The sequence below is a fragment of the Rhinolophus ferrumequinum genome, chromosome 19, assembly GCF_004115265.2.
Source record: "Rhinolophus ferrumequinum isolate MPI-CBG mRhiFer1 chromosome 19, mRhiFer1_v1.p, whole genome shotgun sequence".
NCBI lineage: Eukaryota > Metazoa > Chordata > Mammalia > Chiroptera > Rhinolophidae > Rhinolophus > Rhinolophus ferrumequinum.
Genome location: NC_046302.1, coordinates 14405892 through 14429145, shown reverse-complemented (window position 1 = coordinate 14429145; position 23254 = coordinate 14405892). Strand labels below are relative to the sequence as shown.

Below are 23254 nucleotides of genomic sequence, written 5' to 3'. Positions count from 1 at the left end.
ATTTCTTTAAAATTAGAATTGTTAGTCATGTTTCATTTCTCTTCCACAAGAACAGCACTTTGTGCATTGCTATAACCTTAATGCTTACTTGTGACAACTCAGAAATAAATAATTTATCTTTTGGGGAGGTAATGCTTTTCATTTAAATGATTTTTAAAAAAATTCTGAAATTATTTTAGTGCTTGGAAAATCAAATGATGATTTAATTTTTGTATTTGACCAAAACTCAGTGAAACAAATTCTGTCTTTAGTGGGGGAGCGAATCACCTCCAGATCAGTAGGTTAATGAAAGGCAGTTGGAGTGTATTTATGCCACCCAATGGGAAGGACAACAAAAAAATGCTATAAAATATACAGATGTTTCTGTTGTTTTATTAAACAAAACCAAAATAAGTGACCTCAGTATTTTTCTTCAATAAGCATGTAAACAATTCAAGTGTGTTTTCACATTTTAAGTACTGCTTTGTAAGTGTGAAATTTAAAAAATAAAAACAGACTGTTTTAGCTGATCAAGCTGAAAATCTTGAAATTAATTTAAGCAGCTAATTCAGTCTTGATCTTTTTCTTTGTTTCTTAGAGAGACCTTATTTTTCAACTAAACTTTGCAGATTAGTGGATGAATGAAGGCAAAGGGGGAAACATTTCGTTTAAAGAAATGTTTCTTTAATGTTACTTAAAGAGGAAGAATGGCTGTTTAGCACAGAATTTCCCAGGTGTTTTTGATGAGTCTAGAAGCCTGACTTATCCCAATTCACAGGTACTGTCAGGTGAGGTATTTATTTGATCCTTGAAACCTGAGACCTGTGGAAGTGAAGGTTCTTTGGAGCCTCATCCTAATCCTGGAGTGACTGAGGGCTGCTTTCTGGGTGGTGTTAGAATTATAGGTATGCCTTGTTTGATTGCACTTCACAGGTGTTGTGTTTTTTACAAATTGAAGGCAAGACCCTTCACCAGCAAAATGATTACAACTTGCTGTATTGCAATGCTCGCTTTATTGTGGTGGTCTGGAAATGAACCCGCAGTATCTCTGAGGTGTGCCTGAACAGGACTGGAGGTTGGCCAAGACACAGGAGCTAGAAATGAATTTTTGCAGCTGGTGACAGTTGGGCGTCTGGGAGTGGCAGGGTGAGCCAGTAAGGCCTTGGTAGAGTTGGAGCAGAGCTGAGCTGTGGTCTGTCGAGGGGCTTGGAGGGAAAGGAGAAAGAGAAGCCAGGCCAAGGGAGACAGCAAAGCCAGGATTTGGAGGAGGAAACTCCATTTTGGAGACCCCAACAGGCTGAGGGGTCCAGAAAGGCCAGAGGTATTAGCTAGCAGGAAGACTTGCTCATGCAGAAAGAGGCAGTTCCAGGTCCATGGGGTACAGGCATTGTAGTTGGTGTGAGATTAGGGAGTGGGTCGTGAGGAAACCCAATTAATTACCTAGGAATCAAATGTGTTTCAAAGGCTTTGGTAGAAAAAGGGAGTTGATAGTAGCCAAACAGGTGAAGAAATACTTCAAGAGAGAGAACTCTGCATGTTTTAGGAGAGAAGTGAAGAAGCCAAAGGTAGAGACTGAATATGCTGAGACTGAGGTGGGAATCAGCTAGGAAGCAAGGGGCTTGAGGGGAAGTCCACACAAATGAGCGGAGAACGTTTGTGCCTGGCCACGTCATTAGGCGCTAAGCTTCCATGGGCATTTCCGGAAAGTTGACGATGCACATTTGCATATGTGAAGAGCCTTAGATTCCAGATTATGAATTTGGGTATCAACATGTGAAACTAGGAGCAGAGAGGGCTTTTATATGATACGTGGGCATTTTGAGCAATCATTCTTATGACACTAAAGTACCTTCTGAGGGTAAGGCACTGTATTAGGGCTTTTCATTCTCTATATTAGTTTAATTCTTGCCACAACCCTTTAAGATGAATACCATTGTCTCCATTTTCCATGAGGAAATGGACACAAGATGTCCCTTGCTTGTGGTCACATGATGATAGGTGGCTGAGCTGCCTCTGCGCACAGGGCTGCTGGCCTTTGTGGGCTGGTTGGTCTCTGTCCCTGTGTTAGTGGAGATTGCGTTTGTTTGTTTTAGTGTGTGCCTTCTGTAGGCTGCACAATACTCAGCTATAAAGAACATTTACATTCTTTTATGGAAAGCAATTCCCCTATGAAAGTGAGAACTGTTTGTCTGTGTGCATGTGTGTGCTCACACGCTTAAATCCCTTAACTGTGGGTCATTTGCTACAATGACTATGTACACTACTACGCTGTACAGGGTTTCTTATTTTAGTAAAACACTGGCAGATTTTATTTGATTTGCCTGGGTTGTTAGGCTAGTTGTTTAAAGGGTGATGATAGTAAGACCAGTGTTGTGGAGGAGGATAACTGTGTGAGCCAGTAAGCTTGGCCTCTTCGGGACACTCACATATATACCCTGTTTCCCCGAAAATAAGGCCTAGCTAGACAATCAGCTCTAAGGCGTCTTTTGGAGCAAAGATTAATATACGACCTGGTCTTATTTTACTATAATATAAAACCGGGTCTTTATAATATAATATATAATATAATATAATATAATAATATATAATACCGGGTCTTATATTAATTTTTACTCTAAAAGACACCTTAGAGCTGATTGTCCGTCTAGGTCTTATTTTTGGGGGAAACACGGTATTCCTGAGCTCCGCCACCATCATAAGGGGATGGTGTTAAAAGCGCGCGTCTGGAAAAACGACTCAAAGCCTATTCCCTTGTATTAGTGATACCATTCCTGTGTATAAAGAATTCTTAATTTTTATGAGGATTTTTCAGTCATTTTGGAATTTAGGGCTCTGTCTGTCAGAGTCAGTCTCTCTCTCTCTGGCACTAGATATGAGGAGGGGTCTGGGTCCCCGAGGCACAGGATTGCTTTAACAGAAACCGATTTGTCTTCCGTCAGCTAATCCTAAAGGCAGCTGAGTAGGACTTGAGGAGGAGCTAAGGGGGATTATCACGTAGACTTCTGTAGGGAGGGGACAGCTGTTCATAGACTGTAAAGTAGCATAAAGCTGGATGGTAGTGATTTACCATTTACTCCTAATTCTAAATTCTAAGGATTTTTCCCCCCTCTGAGTTAACTGTTTTACTTTATACTTCCATATTAAGAAAGCCCAATCACCTTTAAAATTTCATTGCATTGAAGAGTTTTTCTGATTAATCATAAAAACCATTAACAGTTTGGCCTGTTTAGTAGACTTAACATCAGATTGCGACCCATGTTGCACAAGGATGGTCCTGGCAGGTCTACGTCTCTGAATCTGCAATCTCTGGAGCAGCACATAAGCATGGAGAGGGTCTGTCTTGGTCAAGAGCTGGGTTTAGGGACACATTTTGGAAGACATGGGAATGTGAGCAAGTTAGAATTCTTTCTATGGGTATTGGTTTGGATGACCTTCCTGGAAGGCTTAATGCAGTGTCCAGGGCCTGAGTTAGTTATAATATCTCCCTGGAGTACATTGATGTAAGTTGATGAGCCCCTTTGCGTTCATTGCCTTCCATCTTTACAGCAACCCCTGGGGGTGTTATCCCCGCTTTACAGAGGGCATGTAGTTAGGAAGTTGCAGAGCATGGATCCAAATCCAGGTCTGTTATCTCCAAGCCTTAGGCTCTTTCCTCTCCATACCCGTGCAACCCTTTGCTGTCTAAACCCACACCTTGGGATGAGTATCCCGAGGGCTGTGTGTGTGTGTGTGTGTGTGTGTGTGTGTGTGTGATGCCAGCCCCAGTGCTCTGTGATGCTGGCACCTCTGGTGAGTTGGGAAGGGAGGAGGTCAGGGCCTGGGCCCCTCTATGCAGGTTGGTAGAAATAGCACCATCTTTCTACTCCTTCTTGGACTAGGCATTGTTTTGTGTAATGCATCATTCATGCTCATGGCAATAATTCCAGATAATTACATAACCTCCCACTCAGCTCGCAGTGGTCCAGCCAAGTGCTGTTAGTACTGGAGGCGTTTGGGGGCGTCCTGTGTGCAAAGCAGCTGCTTTGCTGGTGCCTTGGTGGATCAGAGGATCCCAGATGTCAGGCAGCATCATTTTCTTGTATTTCTTGTATTCACTTCCCCTCCCAACTCAGGGCTGAGGCTCTGCTGGCCTGGCTGAAGCTTCCTGCCCTCTGATACCACAAACTGACTTGGGCATAGAAGCATGTACCCACCTTCACCCCGCCCCCTCCCTGGGTAAGTTGTATCTCAGTGGAAACTTACTTATTAGCTCTTTTTAAAAAATCTCATTAGTTGTGGGAGGGATTTGGATGGGGCCAATTGGAGAAGCCTGTGCTGCTGTGATAACACAGACTAAGAATTTGCAAATTTGCAGCAGGTGTGAGTTCTAAGTGCTGAGTTTCCAGAACTCCCGTAATTCTCAGATTCCAAGGGGAGCAGATGGTCATTCAGTTGGAAGAAAAATTGTCTATTAGGGAGCAATCTCAGCCAGGAAAAGCTTTTTCTTTTCTTTTTTTTTCTTTTAAACAAAGAACACTTAAGACTAGGGGGAAAATAAAGGCTTACATCTTCTAGAGCCAATTCTACGTTTTCTGCATCTCCAGGAACAAAATTCCATTCAATTCAAAAACGTGCTCCTTATGTATATAGCTTTAGGGCAGGGGTGTCCAAACTTTTTTCAACGTTTTTACCAAGGGCCTTATGCGGTAAAATACACAAATAGCCGTAAAATACACAAATAGCCGGGCCACTCACTCGAGGTGAAGTATGTATTGCCACACCTGGTTTATTTAAGTAAACTAAATATATTTTTGGAATTTGCTGCGGGCCAATAAAAAATGGATTGCGGGCCGCAGTTGGCCCGCGGGCCGGGCCGCGCCGCAGTTTGGACACCCCTGCTTTAGGGGATTCTTTTTTGCTTCAACTTTTAAACAAACATCTTGCAATCGATTGGCTGTTACGGGCCTTGCTCCTTGGTATGGAAGGAAACCTGAATCATTTGAGCTAGCCTGGAAGGACACTTGTGACCATGTGCATGCGGCCTCCAGACCCGAGAGCCTCCCAGCCTTTTGGGCCTGTATCTCATGTTCTCCCTAGACATCTCAGACCTTCCTTTCAAGCTTCTTTGTTATTTTGGTCTTTTCCCCTCCCTTGGTTCCCAGCAGATAAGATGCTGTGTTTGTAGAACCCTTTGGTGTTTCCAGAACACTTCCATGTTCGTTATTTTATTTTTTTCTCATCACAAACTAAGCCAGATTAAGTAGGGCAGTGACAGGGGTCTTGGAAAAAGAATTATGTTACGGGCTACATTTTTACCTTTCTTATCTTTGAGAAAAAAATTAATGGGATTCAAATAGAGATTATGGCTTTAAGAAATACAGTTTGCTTGTTGTTAAACCCCGATTTAGTCCCCGTAATTGGTCTTACTTTGCTGATCTACCACAATGGCATTTGGTAAATGAATTAAAATTCTGAGGTAGGAAGAAAAGGTGAGGTGGATAGGGGCAGGCATTCCCCGAGGTAATCCTGTGAGGCTGGCTAGTGTGGTCAACCTGTTCTGGAAAAGGAGATAGAAAACTTGGTTTCTGGCCTGAATTCTATCACCCCCAAACTGTGTGATTTCAGTGAAGTCCCTCAACCTCTCTGAGGCACAGTTTCCTCATCATTGTGTTACCAGAGAGGTAACATAGCTGACAGAACTTGGAAAAAGCACCCTATTAAACTCATGTAAGGTACACTTAGCAGGAATGTGATGTCTAATGAACACTCACTCCTCACTGCTTGTTTGGAGTGTTGTTGCCTCCTCAGGTGGTCTTATCTTTCAGGGCTTTGAATTTGAAGTTCATGCTTTCTGACGTGTTAGAGAAACACTGCTGTACTAAAGAGTGAAATAAATTCAGTGAACTAAGAAATGACTAAAATTGAATTTTAAGCATGAAGTTAAACTCTTAGAGGCTGCTTTGGAAGCAGAGCCAGCAGTAGAATTTCTTCAGGGAATGTAGGTAAGTGATTACAGTTGATTTGAAGTAAATGCTCCAGTGCCTGTGGGCATTGATTATTGGTTCTGCAGGTGTTTGAGTGCCTGTGGTAGGTCCGTAAAGAGGTCCGCTGGATGTTCCAGTGTTCTACACACTGTCCTTTAAAACCTAAGACGGACAAACTGGGCCAGTGTTCACATTACTTCCAGACTGTCACCCAAACGTTTTGATTTATTGTTGGTTACAAGAATGCTTTTACTACTCAGAATTGATTGCTTAATTCTGTCCTTAATGAAGCCGTTTTGGTACTTAAAAATAACAGTGAACCATTTGATAAAGTGATGCGAGTGTGACTTCTCCTTATGAAGAATGATTTTCCTGGGAGGATCAAGAGAGGAACACAGTAGTTTTCAACGTGGTGGTAGTTCGCATTGGAGGGAAAATAATGAAATGCTTAAAGTGAAACTCACTAATAAGTTTTCTTCTTTCATTCCTGTTTTAAAGTGGTGATGGCTGCTGAGAAGTGGGGAGGGTTCAAACTAACTCAATTCCTAGTTTGAAAATGCTGTAGAAGGAAACTTTTCTGGGTGTGTCAGGGCCCAGCTGCTCTTTTTATTTTTTTCCACCTAAAAAAATGTTAGAAGATTAGGGAATACGCCTAAAAGTTATTTTTTGCAACGTCAGACTTTCAGGACAGTGTATTTTATTGTGCATTTGGTTAAAAGAAATTTGGTTAAGAGACAAATGCTTTAGGCGACGCCTTCTCAAACTGGTCATTTTGATGAAAGGAAATTTACTCTGAGTCTTCTCAACTTTTTCCTAACTTTTCCCATCTTCATATACATTTGTGATTGTACAGTGTCTGCCGAATGTGGGAGATTAATTCGGTGATCTTTTACAGAGATTCACTCACAGTCCTTTATCAAACAAGGTACTAGAGATTTCCCTCTTGCTTCATGTTGTTTCCAACATCTGCTCAACAGGGATGCTGTTAAAGGATAATGAGATAAGGGCCAAAACTTTTTCTAAACTGTAGTGGTGAAAATGCCACTTGTTTTTCTGCTAACAGGCTTTTCCACTTATCTTGAAAATGGACTCCAAAGCTGTGGCAGTGATTGCGACAGCACTCAGGGTGGGGATGAGTTTCACAATCCAACCCTTCACTGGGAGATCTTTTCACCATTAAAGCGTTTCTCTGTCTCAGTCAGTTTCAACCCAAAGAGTTCTCACATGCTGGTGAAATTAAGACCTTAGGCAGGGAGGCATAGTAGAGTTTTTCTGAGTACTGTGCAGAATCTCGAATCTGGACTGCTGTCCTGACAATGTTCAGGCCTGGTTTGTGTGTCAGGTAGCCTACAACGTCTTCAGAGCCCTGGCTTGGTCATAATAAATGATGCACCCTTTTCCCATCCCAACATGTTGCATCATCTTCTGGCCATGCTCAAAATAATTGGGAGTCACTCTGTTCTATCATTGTAAAAAACAACTAGAAAGATATAACACAGATTCCCGATGGTACAAGAGGGAAAGCAGAAATTCCTTAATGGCTTGTTTCCTGAAACAAATAGCAGGGCATCCTCTAAACGTTCTTTGTCAGAAGTGTCACTGGGAAAATAATAATCCATGAGGAGACTGTCTGATTTTCAAAATGCTAATTTATGCCTTTGATATTTTCTGTTATTTTATACCAAATGCCAATTTGAAGGTGGTTATAAAAAAATTGTTTTGACTTTTTTTCTAAATCATTGATCTATACCTTTAAAAGTACAAAAATAAATATAGAACTGAGTTCCCAAGAGACAAATAATTAATTGGTGTGTGTCTGAAGAGTAATCTAATACAGTAAAAAAAAAAAACTTTAGTAAAATCCTCATTTTGAAATTCTGAAAAAGATTCAATGATGCTGGTTTTGGTTTCTTCTAAACTGAGATATATTATTGGATAGTTAAGACAAGATTATCTAGCACTCTGCTTTCACAGTCCTGAAGAGATTTTAAGATACCCTAATGAAGAAATATATTGTTGTTTAAAAAAACCCAAAAACCCAGTTTTAGTGAGATATAATTTAGATAAACTGTATGTATTTAAAGTTGTATAATTTAATATTTTGACGTATATTTGTATATGTGTATATATATATATATATATTCATGAAACCAATACCACAATCAAGATATTGAACATTTCCATTACCCCCCAATTTTCTCACATTCCTTTATAATCCTTCTCTCCAGTTCCTCCCCACACACCCCTTTTCCAGGCTGATCTGCTTCCCATCATCGCAGATGAGTTTGCAATTTCTAGAGTTTTGTGTAATAGTCATACAGTATGTACTCTTTTATTTTAGACATTTTTCATTCAGCATAATGGTTTTGAAGTACATCCATTTTATACTATATATCAATAGTTGATTACTTTCTGTTATGGACTAGTATTCCTTTGTTATGTGTATATCACCATTTGCATACAGTAGTTTTGTAGCTGAGGACTTGGGGTGAAATACAGAGTGTAGAAAATCATTTATATTGATAGTAAGGTTACTTCTCTGATTTTTCTAAAGACCAATCAAGATGGTGGCTATCTAACAGATGTAGAACACTAGATAAAACCATGATGGAGAAAAAAATCCACATTTCACATTGATAGTCCTAGCAACTGTTGGATTAAGGCTACATAATTAGCATAAGCCATTTTGAATTGGCAGAAAGCTCAATAGGTTTAAAAAAAACTTGTTATTTGAAGGCTGTTGGTTACTCAGTTTCATTAAATAAGTATCTTTGTGCAGGGCTTATGCCTGGCACAGGACTAGGCCCCACGGGGACACAGCAGGGAACCCGACCTCTCACTTGCCCTCTGGAAGTTCACGTTCAGTAGGTGAAATTCGACATAAACAGAAATCATTACAAAATAAAAGGTAAAAATGAGAATTGCAATAAGAGAAACACAAATAACTGAGGATATTCAGAGGTGGAAGAAAATGTTTCCAGCTAGGGGGAATGTGAGCACTTACTTGCTCATGGTGACATTTTAGCAGGGCTTTGAAGGATGGTTCTAATTAAATACATGCAGATGTGAGAGGAGGCCAGCATATGCCAATAGAGCATGAGCAAGGGGTTAGAGTTGGGACATCCATAGGGAAGAGTAAACCAAAGTCCTGGCAGGTCTGGTTTCTTCTGAGGACTGGGAGGGAAGGATCTGTTCTAGGCCTCTGTGGTGTGTAGATGGCTATCTTCTACCTGCTTCTACCTGTCTCTTCACAACAGCTTCCATCTACCGTGTTTCCCTGAAAATAAGACCTAGCCGGACCATCAGCTCTAATGCATCTTTTGGAGCAAAAATTAATATAAGACCTGATATTATATCATATTATATTACACTCGGTCTTATATTGTATTATATAAGACCTGGTATTATATTTTATTTTATATTTTATTTTAAGACCTGGTCTTATATTAAAATAACACTAAGTCTTATGTTAATTTTTGCTCTGAAAGACGCATTAGAGCTGATGGTCTGGCCAGGTCTTATTTTCGGGGAAACACGGTATGTGTATCTCTGTCCAAATTTCCTTTTTATATAAGGATACCAGTCATACTGGATTAGAGCCCATCCTAATGACCTCATTTCAACTTGATCACCTCTCCAAATAAGGTCACATTCTAAGGCACTGGGGGTGAGGACACCAGTGTACATTTATGGGGGAGAAGCAGATAAAATTCAACCCATAACAACCAAGATTGGAAGTTTCGGCTTTATTGTTTAGACAAAAGGGAGTCATGGAAAGTTTTTGATCTGCGACGCCATCAGAGGGATGCTTCCAACTGTTGATCTGTCAATGTGTGCAAAATGGGCTTGAGAGGGGAGGGAGTGGGGTGGGCAAAAGGGGTGGTAGGAGGGTCACTTTCAGGAGACTGGCTGCAGTCCATGCCAAACCTGAGGTAGGTGTGATGGGAGAAGCAGATCTGGCTGTGGAGAAGAGGAGAAGCAGCAATGCAGTTTGAATGGCCAGGTGACGCCCTCTGTGCTTAACGTACAATAGCACTCACTGCACAGGTTCTGAGGATGTATGAAAATCTGCCACTGAGCAATCTGTATAGCCGTCAAGAATATTGATAAAAAGATGCACACATTTCAGTGGAAGGCAAATTAGTTCATGGACTGTGGTTTGGAGATTATGACAGGATTGCTTTTATCCATGGGACAATCATGACCTCATTATTCCTCACCTTCGGTGACCAGGAACCAATTATAATCTTGCACATGAGCAGTTGAGTTCATTATTATAGAAGGAACCCATATTTTTAGTCTTATTGCAAATTTTTGCCATATGTATATCTATACACACACAGTTTACAAATTTCATTTATTTAAAGTTTTATAGTTTCACAGTTTTCATAGCTATTGCCTAATTTTATTCTTCCAATATCTGGGAGGAAGAAGAGGGGCAAATATTATAAATCCCAAATTTTAGAGGAAACTGAGGATTAGAGAAGTTTTGGGGTTTTATCTGATATAACTGGTCTTTAGCTGAGTTGAGACTAGAATGGTGACTATTATAATGGATAATAGAATGAGATATTATTTTCCATACAGTCTCCATATAAGTGTCATTGTTTCATATTGGATACTTTGGATACTATTGGTTCAAGGAAAGCCATAGTGTGGTGTCTGTATACCACCTGATAGGTAGCCAAAAGATGTTTGCTGAATGAATGGATAAAAGAGAGAGCATGTGGGTTGTTTCTTTTTTTTTTTTTATTGTTCATTTCTTAAATTTATTGGGGTGACAATGGTTAGTAAAATTACATAGGTTTCAAGTGTACAATTCTGTAATACATCATCTATGTATCACATTGTGTATTCATTCACCACCCGGAGTCAGTTCTCCTTCCATCACCATATATTTGACCCCCTTTAGCGTCTTCTACCATTTCTCCTCTCCACTTACCCTCTGGTAACCACTAAACTGTTGTCTGTGTCTATGAGTTTTTGTTTTTTTATTTGTCTTGTTCCTTTGTTTCTTTCATTTTTATATCCCACATATCAGTGAAGTCATATGGTTCTTGACTTTTTCTCTCTGAATTATTTCACTTAGCATAATAATCTCAAGATTCATCCACATTGTTGCAAATGTCAGTATTTCATCTTTTTTTTTACGGCAGAATAATATTCCATTGAGTATATATACCACATATTCTTTGTCCAATCATCTATCGAAGGACAATTTGGTTGTTTCCATGTCTTGGCCACCATTAACAATGCTTCAATGAACATTGGAGTACATATATCTTTTCATTGGAGTACATAAATGTTTTCAGATTTTTGGCGGAGACACCCAGGAGAGAGATTGCTGGGTCATATGGTAATTCTAGTCTTAATTTTTTGAGGAACTTCCATACTGTTTTCTATAGTGGCTGTATCAAATTACATTCCCATCAACAGTGTATGAAGGTTCCTTTTTGTCTACAGCCTTTCCAACACTTGTTTCTTTATTTTTCTATTGAGGCTTTTTTTTTTTTTTTTTTTTAGAACAGTTTAAGTTTCACAGCAAAACTGAGGGGAAGGTACAGAGATTTCCCACATACCCTCTTCTTCCACACTTGCATATCTTCCCCTGTTATCAACATCCCCACCAGAGTGGTGCATTTGTTACAACTGATGAACCTACATTGACACATCTTAATCACCCAATGTCCATAGTTTACATTAGGGTTTATTTTTGGGAGGGCCATGTTTTTTAGCTCGTCTTTCCTCCCATTGTTAAGAATCCTATGTGCTGAGTTTGGTTTTCAGTTTTCAGTCATGGAAGCCATTCATTTGAACAACTGTCCATGGCTTGTGTTTTTAAAATGGACCATCTATATCTATATCTATATCTATATCTATATCTATATCTATATCTATATCTATATCTATATACTTTGAAAATAATTGTTAATACTAAATAAAAATGCAGTGGCTTGCAGCTGAAATAAGGATTTAAGATACGGTGGATTCCAGTTAAATCAACCAAGGTAATGACATAAATGGTCATTTAGATTCCTGAACTGGCTATCTCAGTGTAACCTTAGATGTTTTTTTGCCAAGATGTAAGTGACATTGACTCTCTCTGTGATATGAGACAGCTTCATTTTGTGAAGGTTCATGTTATATGACTATAAACATGGTTTGGTGTTATTGGGAGGATTAAAATGACCAGAGAGAACTGCATTTTGAGAAAGTTAAATACTAAGAATATAGGGAATTATTTTAAAGATTAACTTTGTGGCTTCTTTGAAAATACCATGCTTGCTTATGTATTTTATTTGCAAAAACTGGTTGAAGGCAATTTTAATGAAGTCTTTGGGTAGTGGGCCGGTTTAGGCCCCAGCTTATTAGGAGGATGGGAACCACTACTTACACTACACATTTAATTGCTTTATTTATTTTTAAAATAAAAAAATAATGCAATCTATGTAATTTTTCTTAAAAAAAAAAAGGTAAAGATGATTCTAAAGAAATGGAAAGCAAGCCGCACATATTTTCAACTTGTTAACAGCTGTTGGCTGGGCCCCTCTTCATAGCAAAGGCTATATATTTGTCTCCTCTCTAACTATACAGTTTAGTAATGAGTTTGTCCTTTATTCAAGCAGTGGAGCACTCTTCCCTAGAGATTTTGTGCATGTTGACCTTAAACAAATAAATGGCCAGATATTTCTCCAGCAAAATGGGTTTATTCAGGAACAATAAAGAATTGCAATCAGTACATGTGGTATAAAGGCTAAGCACCCCAAGTCTGGAGAAACAAAAGAGAGGAACATTCTTTTATGGATGTTGGAGGGGCTATTGTAAACAAAGAGTCCATTGGAGGAAACTGAAAGTTTGAAGTGTAGTGACTTCTCATTGGCTGACTTATGGCAGTCTCCTATTGGCTGAGCTATTACTGGGCTAGGAGGAATCTTTTCTTCCTCCTGCTGAGGTAGTAAAGTAGTGTCACTTCCTGTCGGAAATTCAAGGTAAGTCTCTTCCTGTTGGGGTCAGTAGTGTGCATTGAGTGAAACGTGCGAGTTCTCTCTTCTAGCCTCCCAACTCCATCTTAAATGAGGTTTCTGTTTATTAATTTTCACAGGCACCAGCGAGTTTTATGATTGGCTGGGGTTGCATATCTGACCTTATTTAGAAAGATCAAGAAACAAGAAAATAAGTGTAGAGCCTAGAGTTTGTTTGGCATTTGGGGATTAACTGCCTGAATATACGGTATTTCTGGTAAAGTGGAGCACTTTCAGGAACACACAAGTTTGGTTTGCTGATGTGGTACCCCTGGCAGGAGCAGCTCCATCTTGGGCCTAGAAATTTGTTTCAGCACCTCTCAATTTATAGAAACTGTCAGTGCCCCAAATTTTCCCTCTAGCCTAATTCCCAAGGCATACTGTCCCATAGTCCCTTTGTACCTGGGTTTTGTGGCGGCTTTATTAGAACCACGTGGGGTTGACCAAGGTAAAGAATACCATACCTTCAAATTCCCTTGGAAAAATCCAGTTCTACAAGCTTCCATGAGCAATGAGGACTGGACTGAAGATTGTAGCAACGCAGATGGCTTTGAGGACATTGTAGATATCACGAACCTTAAAAATCCATTGGCCACCCCAAGTCTTCTTGGAGAAAAGTTCCTCCTCACTTTCTCCTCCGTGGCCCACTGCTCCATTCCCAAAGCAAATAAGCAAACAACTTTTTTGGGTTTTTTTGTCTCGCTAAGTAGTCCCCCATCCCAATTCCCTAATTGTCTGCACCTTAAGGCCTTGGGTAGGATGGGTTGTGACAGCATCTTCCAAAGAAAAACCATGCTCCTCCTAAGTAGGGTGCAGGTGAATGAAATGTCTTCATCTCACTGTGTTAAGTGTGGATTTAAAAAAACATAAAGTAACACCGGGTTCGCGTGGATAATGTGAGAAACGTTACAGTGTTTTGCTTCTTTTCCCCCAAGTGTGGTCATAAATTAGAAAAGAAATATAAGTGTTCCTGTTTCCAATCCCAGGATTTTTAAAAACTGAGAGTGAGTTGGCCCAAAAGAAGAAAATATTTTTATACCTGCAGAGACATTCGTAGTGCCTCAGGATTTTCTAAGCTTCTACGTAACTTGCACCAAGTTATAGGTGTGGCCTGTGTAAGAGCTTGCCGCCATCGTGGTCTTTACCCAAAGGTCTAAAGTAAACACAGAGGGATGTCACAACCAATTCCCTTTTAGTATCAGAAAGCAGGACCGAGAACATTGGGTGGCTGCTGCAAGTTGAAGAGTGGCAGGAGGATATGGAGTTGAGGAAGAAGAGAGTGACTGAGATCCTTAAGAGGGAGGGATGGTTGTTGCTAACCAGTCAAGAGAAACACAGGAAGAAGGGTTTTGAAATTATGGTGACTATAGGAGAATTTGAGGAAATGATTTTTCCCCTTAACAAAAAGGAAATCATCAAAATAGAGTTTATTCGGCAGCTCTGAAAAGAAAGGTTTTGATCCCCAAACCATGGAAAGTCATATTTGTGGTGAGCATCATGCAAAAGGCTGAGGCCAGCAGACGTTCTCATGGCCCGCACTGTGGGAACACTGAGTATGAGAGCATGGGAATGACAGGGAGGAGAGCCTTCCGTGATTCTGACTCCAGGAATGAGGAAACATGATGTAAGTTTGAGAAACGGGATAGTATAGAATTTATTTGTGGAAAACAGCCTGCAGCAGTGATAGCCCTTCCCAAAAGAATCCTTCGGGAGAATGTGGTCCTTTATTAATCTTAGGTTATTCAGCCCTCCAGAAAGCCATCACAGTTAGCTGGGACCCTGGGGGATGCCCCACACTCCTGGCCCTCCTCCCCACTGTCACGGCACAGACTTGGGTTTTGTAATATATCTCCTAAAGTGAGGAAGTTAAAACTAAGAATGCGGACTCATTGGAGCTCATGCATAAACTGTATTTCATGGTCTGGACAAGCCCTGCACTTGGAAATGATGTCATTTTTAGCAATGCAAGTTTTTCAGAAGGGAGGCCTGATTGCTTTTATAGTAAATCTAAGAGTAGCAATTTGATTGCTATGTCCTCGAGTTTGACTGAGTCTTGTAGTTGGGCCACTGTGGTTTTCCTGAATCACCTTTCTTCCAGACTATAGAATTGCTCTGTCCTCAGGCTTGAGGGGGGTGATAAATTGTGAATTGTAGGGAAATTTTTTTATTTATGACACTGTATGGTTAGGGCAAACTACTGAGAGATAAAGAGGATTTTAGGTTTTGATACCTAACTTGCCACTCTAAGTACATAAGAAAATTAATTCAAGAGGAAGCAGAAAAATAAGCAGCTTACAATTGTGGTTTCTCCAGCAAATATCTCCTTTGTACTGGGAAACAGACAGTCTCCTATATGTACACTTTCATTTTGAACACATTGTTTTGATGCAGGATCTGTTATTTTAAAATGTGCACAAAGCTCTATTGTAATCTGATTTTAATCAGGGCTCATCAATCTGACTTTTAGATTCTTTGAATACATTTCGTGTTTCAGAAGTATATTTGTCCAAGCATACTGGCTTTTAAAACGTAGATGGATTTTCCTAAAAAGTCAAGAAAAATGTTTCACATTTCTTTTTTTTTTTCATGTCATTAATTTCTCCATGCTGAAATCTAATCAAAAGTGTGTAAAGTAGCAGAAAAAGATAAGGAGAAAGTTCTGATTTTTGTGTTTGATGTACTTTAACCTAGAAGAAGGACGTTTGGTTCCTTCACTTTATCTCCATGGGGAAACTTTTCAAATTGTGGGAAGTTAGCATTGGGAGGGTCCTTGTGGATCAGAGTCAACTCTTCAGATTGCAGAGATTTGTCTTTGTGATGCACATGGTTCCAAATGGCCAATTTTTGATTGTCAGTAGGACAGGGTGTATTCAGAAGGCAAGTGTCTCTTCTTCTGGTGCAGAGCCACCTTCTTTTTAACGTAGTTATGAAATTTTAATTTCAGACTTTATAGCGTCTACTGCCTGACTGTATCTACTTTTGGAAAAGTGTTACTTCAAACAAACAAACTCATGTATTTATTCATTGGTATAAAAACAAATTTAAAAAAAAAAACCATTTGTCACATGCAGTTTCTAGAAAATCAGTCCACTGTCTTGTTAGTTCTAAATCAGAACATAGAGAGCAAACTTCGTAAAAGTGAATTACTGTATAAAATGGAAGAAAATTTTGACACCTGCTATAACATGGATGAACCTTGAGGATAAAGGAGAGATATGCTACCCCATATTGGTTATTTTGAGCTGAAGTCCATTGAGAAATAGCAGACTCAAGAAGAACTCTCGGCCTTCCTCCTTTCTACCTCAAGCAGTATATAAATTTCCCACCTCTTCTGTACCAGGATGAGGAGAGTGACCCTTGTCACTGGAGCAGAGAGCTGGCACTGAGATGAGCATGTATAAATAGACCTTACTAAAATAACCTTTATCTTCCGTTAGGTTTCCTCATATATTTCCTAATCACCTTCCCACAGTTTATCACCCATGGAAGCCCCAAACTCCTTTCCTTTGTCTAGTCACTTTTCTACAATTTAGCACCCTTTGTTAACATGGTATGTAAGCCCTGAGTCTACCACTTGTTCTTTGAATTTTTGCTTCTTTTCTTTGAAGCCCCGTACATGTAAAAATATTAACATCAATGAAATTTGTATGTCTTTCCCTTGTTAATCTGTCTTTTGTCAGTTTAATTCACAGGCCCCAGCACAACCCTAAGAGGGTAGAGGAAAAGTTTTTTCCTTCTGTGCAAGAACATTATGCTAAGTGAAATAAGCCAGTCACAAAAAGACAAATAATATATGATTCTACTTATCTGAGGTATCTAGAGTGGTAAGATTCATAGAGACTGAAAGTAGAATGATGGTTGCCAGGGGCTTTTGGGAGGGTTGAATGGGAGTTAATGTTAATGGGTACAGAGTTTTAGTTGGGATGATGAAAAAGTTATAGAGATGGATGCTATTGACAGTTGCACAGCAATGTGAATGTACCTAATGCCACTGAATTGTACTCTTAAAAATGGTGAAGTGGTAAATTTTATGTAATGTGTATTTTACCATACTTAACAAAAATTAGAGTGAACTTCTGCTCTGTGGAAAAGTTGGAGTAGTAGCTGAATGCAAGATAACCAAGTCTGCCCTGGGTGAGCATTCTGAAACTCAGTGAAATGACTTCTCGCCTATACATGCAATTTTTCCCTGGCCCAGGCTGGGGGTTCTCCAGGCCCAGGGTGCTTGCTCTCTTACCAGAGAGGGAGAAGCACCTCTTCTGTCTGGCTTCCTTTTCCATCCTCTCAGTCCAATTCCAGTCAACTCTGTGCAGAATCACACATGCAGAATGAAGCAAGAAGAGTTGGCTCCAGATTTCTGAGGGCAAGCCAGTGACTAAAAGAGGAGTTTACTAGAAAGTCTGTTCTGGGGAGAAGTACTAGTCAAGCAAGTGTCCCCAATGGGGCAGCAGGCTTTCAATTTGTGCAGTCGGAGTGGCCCATGTTAACATTCAGTAAATACTAAATGCAGGGAAAAGATCCTTGCCTTATGGAACAGCTGTCTAGATGATCCTCTGCCAGTGATGTGTGGTTAATTTTCAGAGAAATGTTCTACTTGCAGTTCTAGGGATGTAGGAAGAGAAAGATGACTGGTGGGTGTGAGATAGAAATCCAGAGATGAACAGATAGACGTGTGTCCGTTGCTCTTCCCTTGACAATTTCGTGACTCTCTAGGCTAGCCCTGTCTAATGGAATTTTCTGTGATGATGGAGATGTACCAGTGGCTGTTCAATACTTGAAACGTGGCTAGTATGACTGAGAAACTAAGTATTCAATTTTATTTAATTTTAATTAGTTTAAATGTAAAAAGCCACCCGTGGTTAATGGCTATTTTGTTGGACAGCACAGCTCTAGGTCACCTGGTGTTTGATTCGTATTCAATTCATCATGACCTGAGAACGCTGGAGCTTGTTTTGGTTCTGGGAAGACTTGGAGTTCACATCTGCTCAGGGTTAAACCTGAGGATAACTCTGGGGTTTTTAATATGAACATTGGACTCCTCAAAACCCTGTCAGAAGTAGACCTATTATCATTAATTATTGTTCGATAAATCAATTATCGATTGATTAATAAATGTTTCTTGAGCTCCTACAATAGGACACTTTGTTAAATAGTGGGGATGTTGTAGAGAACAAAACCCACAGGCATCCTTGCCCGAATAGGGCCTACGGTCTGCAGGGAAGAACACTGAACAAGCCAATGCAAGTGTGAATTGAAGCATGTTAGGAAGGAGTCTGTGGGCTGATGTCAAATGGAGGCACAGTCGTTTTGTCACCTTCTATTCAACAGGGACACTTCCAGTCATGTGGTCCCTGAACTCTGGTTAACTTTTTCAGTCCTTTCCACCTTCCTCATCATTAGAATTTCCTTGGGCCAATCTGGTGTCTTTAACACAGAGCTGAACTTGTAAAAATGGTGAACCCTTCTTTTATCCCAAAAAAATGTTTTAGAGAGAGGAGAGTTGGGGAGAGTGGGTGTGGCTGAGGCAGGGGTCAGCGGCAGGCCCAGGTGGTGGAACAGCTCTTTGCCACAGCCCCCAGGAGCCCCCCCGAGGGTGACCGAGGCAGCTGTGTACCCTGGATCTGAGGAGCAGGATGCTGTTACAGTCCCGACCCGAGACTGGGATGGGGGCCAAGGCTGCAGCCTGAGTCAGCCCTCCTGCTCTCCCAGCACAGCCTGGCTACCCCTTTGGCTGTTGGTCTCTCGGTTCGGTGACCCCCAGCTGGGTGCAGTGAGTTAGCTGATTCAGTAAGTATTTATTGAGCATCTCCGTGTCCTCACAGCCCAGGGGCCCTGGTAACACTTGGGCTGCTTTGGCTGCCCGGTTGTTCAGCCCTGGCTGCTTCAGAGGCTCCCAGCTCCTAGCTCTGCGGGCAGATGGATTCCCTGGGTGTGGGCTTGTGCTTCTCAACTCTGGGGGTGCTTGACAATTACTTAGGTAGTTTTTGAAAGGTACAGTGCTTGGGTACCCCCTGCCCCCAAACCAATTAAAATTAGAATTTTGAGGGACAAAGTCCTAGGCATTTTTATAAGGTTCCCTGGCCAGGATATCATCCTGCTGTGCCCTGGCTGATGGGGAAAGCGGACCCAGAAATCCTACTGGGTTCTTCCTCATCTCTGAGGAACCTTCCAGTTGGCTCCTATGGAAGCAGGAACCCCATTTCTGCGGGAAAATCCCAGTAGGACTGTGGGGCTGGAGATCACCTATCTCCTCCCCTCATTGTCTCCAAGTTGAGGCCCGAGTTCCGGAGGCCGCCTCTGGGATCTGTGTCATGCACAGAGAAGTGGGACGTGTTAGAGTGGCCACCTGATCGTTTTCAGCTGTCACTGGGAAGGCGTCTTCCACATGCTGGACCTGAAAACTTTGTTAGAGACACTGTCAGCCTAAACTCCATTGCCTGAAACTGGAAACCCTACAGCAAGCTATTTAGGGGAAGGGTGGGAGTGGGGAATGTGTGTGAGGGTGGAGAGGAAGCCGGGAACTCCAGGGAGTTTTCCTCAGTTATAACGGCTCCAAAATTATAACTGATTTTAAATAAAAGAATGAAGTGTGTTGGAAAAGCAAGAACTTTCTTACACCCCGCCCATCAGTGAGGGGCTCGGAGGTCGTCCCTCTTCTCAGGGCATCCGAGCCTCGTGCTTTGCTCTCCTAGTCCTGGCTCAGCCACATCCAAAAGGGTTTAACATGGGCTGTCATCTACTGGCACATGAACAAAAACCCAGAGCAAACACATTTTCACATTCAGTGTTAAATGCTCAGAGGAACCAAGTTTTTCTGAGATTACACATTTTTCCAGCATTATGCTGTACTTGAGCATTCAAAACAATGAAGTGGAAGTTTTCTTTCTTTCCTTTTATAGTTTCTAGGAACACACAGAGGATTCTTTTGGTAAGTGGATGGTAGGGGCCGAGGGCTTGCATGTACCTGGACTGAATTAGACATTCAGGAGAATATTTGCTGAATGGGGATCTTCTTATCCAGATGTCCTTCTAGAACATACCGGGTGGGTGAGGCCGTTTCAAATGTAGGGCAAGTGCTCGAGACTCGCTGCTTCTGCGTGCGGGAGGCCATGTGGGATACAGGGGAGAACACTTGGGTTTAAATCCCAGCCCTGCCCTTCCTGGCTGTTAGAACTTGGACAAGTCACTTAGCCTCCATGAACCTGTTTTCTCCTTTGTGAAAAGAGGAAAATCTGCATTGTGGGGCCTTATTGGGGGATGTGGTGGGAATGAGAGAGAATGAAATGCCTGGGACGGAGGACTTACCCTCCTCCTTATCCCTCACTCCTTGAGCATCCCTTCTTTTCTGTTTATTGGGCTTTCTCTTCAATTCTCTTGGAAAAAGCCTCTCACCAGGTCTTCTCAAAATCTGCACACCCAGGCCTCACTGCAGACCAATTAAATTAGAACCTCTGACGGTGGGACCCAGGCATTTTTACAGTTCTCTGGTGATTCTGATGCATGGCCAACGTGAGAGCCACTGCCTTAAAGGACAAAGTGAAACAGGGACCGTGAAAGGAGCTGGGACCCTCACACTTGGGGCAGTGCTGTCAGGGCTTTCTTGGAATTCTGAAGGAACACTTGACCTGTCCTGGTGGTAGAGTGACTCCTTACATGTCAGGTTTTAGGTGACATGGTTTTGACCCTCTTGGAAGATGCCAAAGGTCCATTACATATAGTAATCTGTAATTTTCTCAGGAACCTAACTTTGAACACCACCTGCCACCAGGCTGGTGCCTGAGATGGAGTTGTTTGGCTAGTGCAACGGCCGCAGGCCACCTGGCAACTGGTCCACGTGAACCCTGCCCCACCCCCAACATCGTACAGCAACTGTAGGGAAATGATACAAAGCCTCATTCTTTTCTGGGAATTGGCCCCCAAAAGACAACCAGCTGCTGGTGCTGGTGTTTAAAATGAAGAGAAAGGGATAAAGTTCAAGAGAGTCATGATTCCAAGCCAGGAATTGGGGTAAATTAAGGAGCCGGCTTGCATCTAAGCTGTGAGCCGGACCCCAGTGATGCTGCACTCCTGGAGCCGTCCCTTTAAGTGCCCAGGGGCTGCTGGATTGTCACTGTCTGTTCTAGGCCCAGCCCCAGCTCTGGGTCTGGAGGACTTGACAGCTCATCAAAGGGTCTCTGTGTGATATGAAAGCACTTCAGGGAATGTGCACTGTTAAAGAGGAATTTTGAATGGTGCCAATTCTGCTTCCTTATTTCTGTCATTAGCTGTGTGAATCAGGGCATCTTTTAAAAAAGATCTGAACACAAATAATATCAGATGCCATCTGCAAAGGCTTGCAGCCTGCTAACTTTGCTAGTATTAGGGAAAGAAAATGCCGGGATAAATATCTGGATACTATGGGAGAGAAGGGCGCTCAAGATGCTTCTTTCAAATACAAAACAAAACAACCTTGATGACACATAACAACATCTCCACAAAGCAGCGAATTGTGGAAGTTTGTCAGTGAAACTAAAGCTCAGTTTGTAAGAAATGTCCATGTCCGACGGGAATTGTGGGGCCAAGTTTTTCAAAGTTGTCTTTTCCCAGGACTTTAGTGGGAGGTGAGCTGGGTGCAGGTGGATCTAAGCTGATGGAGGAAGGAGGTCAATAGGATTTTGGGTGAACCCCAGGGGATCAGGGCTGGACTGAGGAGACCAGTGATTTTTTTCTACTTAACGCCTGGAGAGAACACGCAGGGCCCTGAGTGACCTGGGTCCTCTTTATTAGGGTCCAACTCTGGGAGGGCCAGAGGTGCTTCTAACAGCAGCCAGTAAAGAGAGATATCACCTTTTTCTTTGGCAGATATCGTGTGAACTACAGACCCAGATATGTCACCAAGTACAAGATGGTGACACAGTTGGAATGGCGGTGCTGCCCTGGCTTTAGAGGGGCAGACTGCCAAGAAGGTCCCAGAGATCCCATGAAGACTCCACGCCTCACACCCACCCGGCCTCGAAACAGCTTAAAGAAACCCACAGGTAACTTCTTATCTGTACTTGCTGTGCATGGGCCCCACAAATATTTCCAGTGCTCTTCATACAACAGGACTTAAAATTTACAGTGTTGAGCTTTCCAGGGTCTTCAAAGGACGCGAATATATTCCTTCAAGGACGCAGTAGACACGTGTGGCACACAAATTTATTTGCAGAAGCAGTAGCAATTGGAAGACAAATGTTTTGCAATTTAAATGGCCTAGTTAGGGCCAACTTGGGAAAGCCAAGGTCTTAGAAATCAGTGAACGCAATGCTGATGGTTTCAGGCTTGTGTAGCCTAAGGCAGAGATGAGAAGATGAAATGGTTCATTGCTTGGTTTTACTTTACTTTCATCTACAAGCTCCCATAAACCTGAATTTAAAGGAGTTAAATTGTTTTCTTTTGTTTGTTTAGTAGGTAAATAGAATCATTCTCATTCTGTTTGGGGTGAGATATATGCAAAGCTAAGCCTCACCTTAGAAGCATCCATTGAGATTGTTCTTACATTTGTTTCTGAATTTCTTTTTTTTGAAGTGAAGTAGGAGAAATGCAATGAATAGCTAAGAAAGCAATGGTCATTTTCACCTATAGCACACCTTTAAGTATGACATTAAGAGAGTGACTTGTCACAGTGGGATTTATAGATGATGTAATACGGGATTGTACACCTGAAATCTATGTAACTTTACTAACAATTGTCACCCCAATAAACTTTAACTAAAAAAAAAAAAAAAAAAAGTGACATACAGATAAATTTTTTTGGTCTTTGTTTTCTATACCACTTTATCTTTCCTCTGTTTTAAGTTGAGTCAGAATAAATGTAACTGCGATCTTCTCATGAATGGAATGTTTAAGTCGTTTTGAAATGATTGTATTTTCCCATGAGATGTTTCAGTTTTGAAGCTGGTAGTTTGTCCCAATGTTGTCCGTAAAATAGATTTTCAGATAATGTTTTATTACAAAACTAATGCATGTCAATTAAAGAATGTTTATAAAACATAGGAAAATATTTAAGTAGACGTAATCTCACCACCAAGTGATAACTACTATTTTGTTATAGTACATCACTCTCTTTCCTATATCGGCATATACATTTTTTGAAAGAAAAATTCATTCATTCATCCCACAAATATTTATTGAGCTTCTATATCTATAATTGGTACTTGAGAAAAGTGAAAAGTAAAGCAGGCACAGTATCTGACCTCATTGAAGGCAAACATTAGACAAGTAATTACAGTAAATCATGACAGGTACTACCATGATGGATGGGCACACGTG

The 23254-nt window shown here is 41.2% G+C and overlaps 1 protein-coding gene across 1 annotated transcript in view; it reads left to right on the top strand.

Moving 5' to 3' along the window:
• EMILIN2 (elastin microfibril interfacer 2) overlaps window positions 1–23254 on the top strand; it is a 49489-nt gene that overhangs the window by 2031 nt on the left and 24204 nt on the right. The window contains exon 3 of the mRNA XM_033087799.1: window positions 21806–21981. Coding sequence (XP_032943690.1) covers window positions 21806–21981 — 176 coding nt within the window. The remainder of the gene's footprint in view (window positions 1–21805; window positions 21982–23254) is intronic.